General features: G+C 40.2%; 1 protein-coding gene across 2 annotated transcripts in view; it reads left to right on the top strand.

The window, feature by feature from the left end:
• Window positions 1-9,277, top strand: part of Dcaf5 (DDB1 and CUL4 associated factor 5) — a 116,314-nt gene that overhangs the window by 83,700 nt on the left and 23,337 nt on the right. For both annotated transcript variants that reach the window (XM_005343270.2, XM_026779797.1), the window contains exon 7: window positions 1,250-1,316. In XM_005343270.2, the coding sequence (XP_005343327.1) occupies window positions 1,250-1,316 (67 nt within the window). The remainder of the gene's footprint in view (window positions 1-1,249; window positions 1,317-9,277) is intronic.

The raw sequence follows: 9,277 nt of genomic DNA, 5'->3' as shown, positions 1-9,277 counted from the left end.
TCCTTGGACTTCCCACAGGGCAGGGAACCCTGATTGCTCTTCGGGCTGAGGAGGGAGGGGGTCTTGATTGGGGGAGGAGGAGGGAAATGGGAGGAGGTGGTGGGGAAGAGACAGAAATCTTTAATAAATAAATAAATAAAAGAGTCAGGGCACTGAGGGGAAAGTACTGATTTAGCACTTTCATCTGCTAAATGAGAGGAGAGAGCCAGGTTGGTTGTTCTCCAAGAATGAGTGGTGGAACCCAGATGAGACCCTAATGTTCCTAATCTATCATCTAAGTGGCTGGCAAATGACTGTGTAAACTTGCTTGACTAGGAAACTCAAAGATGACATGTTATACTTGAATTGAAATTTTTCCTTGCAGTTAGGAAGTTGGAATTCAGTAGCCCAGGAATGTCACAAGATTAACAGAAAAGATTTACTCTCTACATGCTAACCCAGATCAGCTGGTTTGCAGGCTACTCTGTTGCTTACAAAGGCATGTAAAGTGACACCTGGATTCTCAGGGACTTACATTAAATAGGCAGTGTTGTAAAACATGTAGGTTACAAGTTGCTAGGTTCCATTAAGAAAATACAGGCTTGACAGGATCAGTGGGAGCACTAGGCTAGCTTCAAAGAAAGTCATGAGGGCCAAAGATGCACCCAGTATGTTTTTATGAGTCTGATTAGTTAGTTAGATCTAGCAATCATGACCCCCTTCAGACTAGGCAATTGGAAATCGCTACATAAAAACAATGTCATGTCCTTGGCACTAAGTCATGTCTGAATTTAGGACAGCTTGCTGCTCCAGGATGTCAGGGGGATACAGTGACATTTAGGATGCTTGACCTCATGTTAATGATCTCTATGAAAATCCTGAGGTTTTTTTTTCTCTACCTTGTGATTTGTAAATATTTGTACTAGGCTGTTTGCTTTGTGACTCCTTCAATATATGACAGTTTATACTGTTTTTTAAAAGTGTGTGTGGAGAGAGAGAGAGAGAGAGAGAGAGGGAAACAGGGAAACAGTGAAATAGTAACAGGGACACAATGCACATGACCTGTCTTGCCCTCCACTGTAAGATCTAAGGATCAAACTCAGGTTATCAGGCTTACACAGCAATTGCTTTTGCCTGTTTTAAATAAAATTTCTCTTTACAGAATGATATATCACAAGGCTATATAGTATGTGTTGTATTATATATGTAATTGAATAGTTATCTCTCCAGTTATAAAATAGTATATACAGTGTCTCTCTTGTCCCAACAGTATATCCTCTCAGGCTCTGATGACTTCAACCTGTACATGTGGAAGATTCCTGCAGATCCAGAAGCAGGTGAGTCTGTCCCCCTGTGGATGTGCCACTCTGCTTGGCTCTCTTGGACTGTGGTGTGCAGTTCCCTGAGAGAATATATCACAAGAGATAAATATACTTCTTTAAAAACATTGTTTTAGATTTTTATTTTGTTTTACATATACAGGTGTTTTTCCTGTTATGAATGTATGTGTATATGTGTGTCTGGTGCCCTCAAGTATAAAGTCCTTTGGGACTGGAGTTACAGGTGATTATGAGCCACCACGTGGGTGCTGGGAACCCAACCTGGGTCCTCTGCAAAAGGAACAAGTGCTCTTGACTGTTCAGCCTTCTCTCCAATCCCCAATACTTCTTTCTTTTAATATAAACAGTTTATCAGAAAATGTCCAAGGGAATTATTAAAATAAAGATTAGAAGAAGTCAGGTCATTTATTTATACATGGTCAAATCTGGCATAAGTCATGCTTAGATATTTTTTCCTAAGAACCTTCTTTTTTTTTTTTTTTTAGAAATTTATTTTACATTTACTTATTGAGTGTGTGTGTGCACACATTCATGAATGCACATTAGCCATGACACACGTGGGGAGGTTAGAGGACAATTAATTGCCAGAGTCAGTTTTCCTTTCACCATGTGGGTGGGGCCAGGGATTGAACTCAGGTTGTCAGTTTGACACCAGGAGGCCGGAGTCTCTACCTTTTACCCTTAAAGATGGACCGCATCTCTAATCCCAGAACCTTTCTTTCATTTACTCTTTTTCCCCCACTTTGGTTTTTTTGTTTGTTTGTTTTGTTTTGTTTTTGTTTTTGCATCAGGATTTCTCTGTGTAGCCCTGGCTATATTCTGGAACTAGCGCTGTAGATCAGGCGGGCCTCGAACTCACAGAGATCCACCTGCCTGTGCCTCCCGAGTGCTGGGGTTGAAGGTGTGTGCCACCACACCCAGATTTTATTCACTCTTTATGGGTGATATTGGAGGTAGTTCCTAGAAATAGGGTTTCACTATATACTCCAGACTAGCCTGAAATTCAGAATCCTCAATCTCCAGATTGCTGAGAGTCTGTATGTGCCACCACACCCTACTTCTAAAAATCCTTCCTTAGACCTTAGGAATTTCCTTTATATCCTGTTTCAAAGAATTTTCTCAGAACACTTAAAATCTTTTATTATTTTAAATTGTGTATGTATGTCTGTGTGTCTGTCTGTCTGACTGTAGGTATGTGCACATGAGTATCGGTACCCCTGGAAACTTGATCCTGTGGAGCTGGGAACATGGGCCTGGGAAATGAGCTCTAAACCTCCTCAAGAATAGGAAGTGTTCTTAACTTCTGAACCATTTCTCCAGCCCTGGAGATTTTTCATTATTTATTTATTTATTTATTTTCTGTTAAATGCCTCCCTCATCCATCACATATCCTGCTTGCTATTTTATGCATGATTGCTTCATTGGTGGTGTTTACTAAAGAAGGGCTTCTTTTATGGTGAGGTGTGTTTCTTGAGGTTTGGTACTTCAGGCACCCAGTACTTGCCTAGATGTATTCTGACGAAAGCCTATAGTTTTCCCTAAATTTGGATCTAAGTCATCTTGAGTTTTCAACATAAGCAAATCTTTTTTAAAACAATTTATTTTATGTGCATTGCTGTTTTGCCATGTGTGTCCGCTCCCATGGACGCACATGTCTGGAGTTACAGACAGTTGGGAGCTACCATGTGGGTGCTGGGAATTGAACCCAAGTCCTCTGGAAGAGCAGTCAGTGCAGCAGGGGTTACCTCAGCCATCTCTCCAGCCACTCACCTCATTTTTTTAATAAGATTTATTCATCTTATTCTATTGTGTTTACCTCCATATTTGTCTGGTCTGTGTACCATATGCATGCTTGGTGTACATGGAGGTCAGAAGAGAGGGCATCAGACTCCTTGGAACTGGAGTTACAGATGGTATTGGTGCTGAGAATCCAACCTTGTCCTCTGCAAGAGCAACGAGTGTTCTTAACTGTTGAGTGATCTCTCCAGCCCCTCAAACTTCATTTTGAGTTCATTCAATAATGGCATTCTCACCTATTTAATGTTACCTACTGCCAGAAAAATGACTTGTTTTTATCTTGAGGACAGCTCAACTCAACCATCTGCTATAGGTGATACATGGGTAGCATCAAACTTGAAAATGGTCATCAGAAAAATAGCAGAGAACTCTGCCAAGTGTATGACAAGAAATATGTCTGGTGCTCAAAAGTTAAGAGACTTTTCTGGCTTTGACTGTTGCTGAATGAATAACACCACTACCAAACCTTTAAAATGGGGGTCAGCCGGGTGGTGGTATTGCTCACTTTTAATCCCAGGTCTTGGTAGTCAGAGACAGCCGGATCTCTGTGAGTTTGAGGCCATCTTGGTCTACAGAGCAAGAACCAGAACAGTCGGCGAAGCTACCAGAGAAACCCTGTCTCAAAAAATTGAAAAATAAAAATAAAATGGGGATCAGGGTAAGGTGAATCCAATTGCTGTGGTCTAATTACCAAAAATGCTATAAAGCACTTTCCTTCTGGAATGTGGAAGTGCACAGAAGCAGCTTCACTCTCAGACACAGCCAGATGTGCAGCTGTCTGCCCGAGTAGGGAGAGCTGGAGTTTCCCACCCTCACAGATCACACATTGATTAGCTGAGAAATAACCTTTGGGTTTAGTTGTGTCTTTTACCTGGACTTGCAGTGTTTTTAATTATTAAATCATTTTAACTTTTAAAGTAGAAAGTAGATTACCCTTTCCCCTTTCAGGAACTGTTCTCTTCAATCTTTTTACACTTACGTAAAGAAAAATGTGAATTAGCAAAAGAATGGGAGATTTTGTTTGTGTTTTTTGTTTTGTTTTTGTTTATTTTGGTTTGGGGTATCTTCCAAGTCCTTTGTGTAGTCTGTCAGGGCTACAATACCAGAATAGCACAAACCTGATAGAGTAATAAAAGATATAAATTTTAAAGCCAGGCATTGTGGTGCATTCCTTTAATCCCAGTATTCAGGAGGCAGAGTTCAAGGCCAGCCTTGTCTGCATAGCAAGTTCCAAAACAGCCAGGGTTATATAAAAAGACCCTCTCTCAGAAAAAAAAAATTCTATAAATTTATTCCCTCATATTTCTGAAAGTTAGAGGGTCAAGGTACCACCAGTAGATTGTGTTTCTCTCTTTAACTTGAAGATGGTCTTCTTTCTCTGTCCCCACTTTTCCCTGCACCCCTGATTTCCCTTCCTTTTCTTGCAAGGTAGCTCTCTATTCCCTTTCAAGATGATCTTCAGAGATAGTTTATTTTGTAGTTCCTCAAAGAAGTGAGGTTGGTTCTTATTGCTGCACTGATTTCTCTGTTGAGTTTGTTCTGTCTCTGTGTGTCAGTTAATCCAGTCAGTGGATTCCACAGATGTAGTCACACTTGGTCAAAGGGGGGAAAAATCATTGCCTCATTGATTTTAAAGTGTGCTACATGGTGATTGAGAAAGCAGACTCAGGGCCAAGTGCACACCTTTAATCCCAGTACTGGGAGACAGAGGCAGGTAGATCCCTGTGATTTCCAGATGGACCAGTATTAAATAGTGAGACCCCATCTTAAAAATAAGTAACAGCAAACCAGAAAGTAAAGCAATTTCATATAAGCTGTAGGAGGCCCCAAACCTCACATCCACTTATATTATACTCGAGTTGTCCAGAAGCCCATCATTTCCACACTGGCTATTGCTGGACTCAGTGTCAGGTTTCTCTGTTTGCAAGGGCAGGGCCATGTGGTTTCCCTCAGTAGCTGGTAGTTGTGGGCTTTGCTTTCTCTGTATGCCTCTCCAGCATTACATCATCAGTCACAGAAAGTCAGTTCCTTTAATCATCATCTTGTTCTGCATCAATTGAAAGTACCTTTTGCAGTTATTTTTAGTAATCTTGACTCATTTGGGAATCCAGCCTTGCTGCCATTACTCCAACAGAACCCATCAACATTCTCTCGTCTTCTGTGTGACTTTCCTTTTCTTTCTGGGCAGTCTTCTTCTTTTTCTGTACTTCTGCTATTGTTGTAATTAAATTATTTTTGTTAAAGTCATACATGTATGTAATTTTTCCCTTCTTTTTTTTTTTTTCCGAGACAAGGTTTCTCTATAGCTTTGGAGCCTATCCTGAAACTAGCTGTTGTAAGGAGAGGGGGCCCGCTTGTTTGTCCCAGCCACCCGGCTAGCTTAGTCCTGAAATAACCACACAAAAATTGTATTCATTAAATCACTGTTTGGCCCATTAGCTCCAGTTTCTTATTGGCTAACTCCCACATCTTTATTTAACCCATTCTTACCAATCTATGTATCACCATGAGGTTGTGGCCTGCCAGAAAAGCTTCAGCACGTCTACCTCCGGCCGCTGATCCATGCCGTCTCTCTCCTACTCTGCCTTTCTTCCTCCAGCATTCAGTTCTGTCTTCTCTGCCTGCCTAAGTTCTGCCCTATCAGGCCAAAGCAGTTTCTTTATTCATTAACCAATGAAAGCAAACAGAAGTACCTCCTACACCATTTCCTCTTTTCTGTTTAAACAAAAAGGAAAGCTTTAACTTTAACATAGTAAAATTACACATAACAAAACAGGTATCAAATAAGAATTACAGTTACAATACTAATATTTACTTTATCTTTTATCATAACTAAGGAGAACTATAACTATACCTATAAATTCTTCAACTCCATCAAAGACCTCAGAAGGATATAATATTACCTAAGTAAACAGGAAGTGCATTGTAAGCAACTTCCAAAATTCTAGAAATGACAGACATCTCACTGCCTGTACAATCACCCAAAGTTCTTCTGTACCTTTGGGGCATCCATCTTCAGCCTATAGGCCCATAGTGTCCAGCAGATTTTTCCGTGAAGCAGGAAATTTCAAAGACAGTTCTGCCTATATTGGCAGTTTGCCAGTCACTTTCTTCTGTATCCTGCAGAATGTCTTGCAGACTCTTTCATGAAGCAGGAACCCTAAAGGATCATTCCATCTTTAGGAAATTTCAGCAGTCATTTCTCTGTGGGTTCTGCATGTCAAGTTTTTACAGCATACCATGAAGCAGTCCAGGCAAGAGAAGTTTCTTGCCCAAATGGCTAACCAACTCCAGAAGGAGTCTCTTCAATGCCCATTATCCTCTTGAAGTAGCTTGGTACTGCAAAGAGCAGATGTGTCTCATTGTCATGAAAAGTCCTAAGTTATTAAAACATTTTAAATGCTGTACTCTGAAGATCCCTGAAAGATTTGAAGAATACCTAACTGAAATATATATATACCTTTATATAGCTAGAAAATCTAACTAACAATGACCATAAGTTTGACTATTATAGATGATTACCTGTTAACCTATATTTCTTAATTATACATTATACTGTTTTAAATTATTTATTTATTATGCATACAATATTCTGTATATATTCTGTCTACATGTATGCCTACAGGCCAGAAGAGGGCACCAGACCTCATTACAGATGGTTGTGAGCCACCATGTGGTTGCTGGGAATTGAACTCAGGACCTCCGAAAGAGCAGGCAATGAATGCTCTTAACGGCTGAGCCATCTCTCCAGCTCCTATACATTACATTTTTAAATGAGCTACACAATCACAATACCTTAAGCAAGATCAGAAATTTATACACATATAACAAAATTGACCTTAAATTTGTATCAATAAACCAAGATCCATACCAATGCAAATTATTCATATGTATATCATATCCCCCTTTAAATGTAAATAAACAGTTATAAACAATATTTGGGAATATGGGTATAGTACTTTCTATACTTCTTCCTGTTGGTTGGGGGTACTGTTAATTACATCTTTCATGGTGTATATGTGCTAGGTTCATCTCAGTCAACAGTTGGGTGAAGTAATTTTTTGAGGGTGTTCATGGCAACCTTTCAGGGGGGCATGGTCTATCGTACCATATTGGTGTAGAAGCAATCCTCAGGTTCTTATCTTCTGTGAAAACAAAAGAAGAACCTCTTTTCCCAAGCAATATGTCCTTAGACCCAAATTCTGAAGTCAAGATACCTTTATAATATACATGCTGGTTTAGCTTAGCAATTCATAACTCCTTCACAGTCAAAGAAATTCAAAGATAACACAATAATATACAGAATCCAGACTGCAAATTTTCCATTTTTACGTGGCTTATTTTTCTTTATTCCTTTTAATTTGATTATCTGTACTCTATCTCTTTAAAGACTTTACCCTTTTTTTAAAGCATTAACTTTATTTTATAACTCTCTATACTCTTTTTCTTCTCTCTCCCAAGCCTACGTACTTTTATCCAACACTGTGACCCATTTTGAGGTCTTTTATGTCTGAATATGTCCTATTGTGAATCTGTACTTCTTTATTGTCCAGGATCACTTCTTAAAATGCTAAGTACTTCTTAAAAACTTAAGTTACGCCATTAGTAGGGGTAATATGGTACCACCACCTTTTGCCTGCCCAGTCTAAAACTTAAGCTGTGCTATTATGATAAATATTGTAGTTCCTGCTCGCTCTGCACAGTCCAGCATGGCGGAGCTGCTTGTGCCTCTGAGCTGTGTGCACTCCTCCCCACTTTCAGGCACACAGGGAGTCCACATTGCTATAAAGCAAGCTGTTGCACTTTACTCACAAACCCCATCCAAATGCTCTGTCTCCCACAAGAGCCATTGGTCACACTAGCAGCATAGCCCAGAAAGCCGGCATTTTAAAACCGTCACTTTTTTCCTACTGTGGCTGCTGAGTCAGGATATATTTGTGTGTGTGTGTGTGTGTGTGTGTGTGTGTGTGTGTGTGTGTGTGTGTGTGTGTGTGTGTGCATATTGTCTAGAATTTCTTTTTAAGCCCTCTCAGGTTTTATGCGAAGTTAGTTGACCACATTGGAGTGCCGATTGTTTCAAGGAGAGCCCCCCTCCCCCCCCATTCATCCTGGCCACCCAGCTAGCTTAGCCCCAAAATAACCACAAGAAATTGTGTTAATTAAATCACTGTTTGGCCCATTAGCTCTAGTTTCTTATTGGCTAACTCCTACGTCTTTATTTAGCCCATTTCTACCAATCTATGTATCACCATAAGGTCATTGCCTACCAGAAAAGTTTGAGCACGTCTACCTCTAGCTGCAGATCCATGGCGTCTCTCTCCTACTCTGCCTTTTTTCTTCTAGCACTCAGTTCTGTCTTCTCCGCCTGCTTAAGTTCTGCCCTATCAGGCCAAAGCAGTTTCTTTATTCATTAACCAATGAAAGCAAACAGAAGTACCTCCTATACCAACTAGCTCTTGAAGTCTAGGCTGGTCTTGAACTCACAGAGATCCGCCTGCCTCTGCCTCCCGAATGCTGGGATTAAAGGCGTGCGCCACCACCACCCAGCTAGTGTGCAATTTTTAAATCAAATAATTATTTAAAATTTGAAGACTTCTCTGCTTTGCCTGATAATAGCTTATAGTTTATTTGTTTGTTTAATTTTTTTTGTTTTGGGGGGAGTTTGGGTTTTTGTTGTTGTTTTGGAGATTTTGTGTGTGAGTACAGGGTTTCTCTGTGTAGCCCTGACTGTCTTGGAACTGGCTGTGTAGACCAGACTAGCCTCGAACTCAGATCTGCCTGCCTCTAGAGTGGTGGGATTAAGGCATGTGCCACCACACCCATTTTATTTATTTTTAAGACAAGATGTCACTGTGTAGTACTGGCTAGCCTAGAACTTGTTATGTATCTTAATTCTATATGGAAGCTATTTGAGGGACAGTTAAAAAAATGACTGTGAAGGCCAGAAAGATGGTTCAGCTGATGGAGATACTTGTGTACAGTCCTAACAGCCTGAGTTCAATCCCTCGACCCCATAAGCTGACAACAGAAGTTAAAGAGTTGTCTTCTGATCTCTCTACCCAGAGTACTATGGCAAGAGTAAGCCACACCCATTCACACACACACACACACACACACACACACACACACACACACGAATTTAGATTTAATATGAATATAAG

Source organism: Microtus ochrogaster, chromosome 1, assembly GCF_000317375.1.
Source record: "Microtus ochrogaster isolate Prairie Vole_2 chromosome 1, MicOch1.0, whole genome shotgun sequence".
NCBI classification, from domain to species: domain Eukaryota; kingdom Metazoa; phylum Chordata; class Mammalia; order Rodentia; family Cricetidae; genus Microtus; species Microtus ochrogaster.
This window is presented reverse-complemented; position numbering and strand designations above follow the sequence as displayed.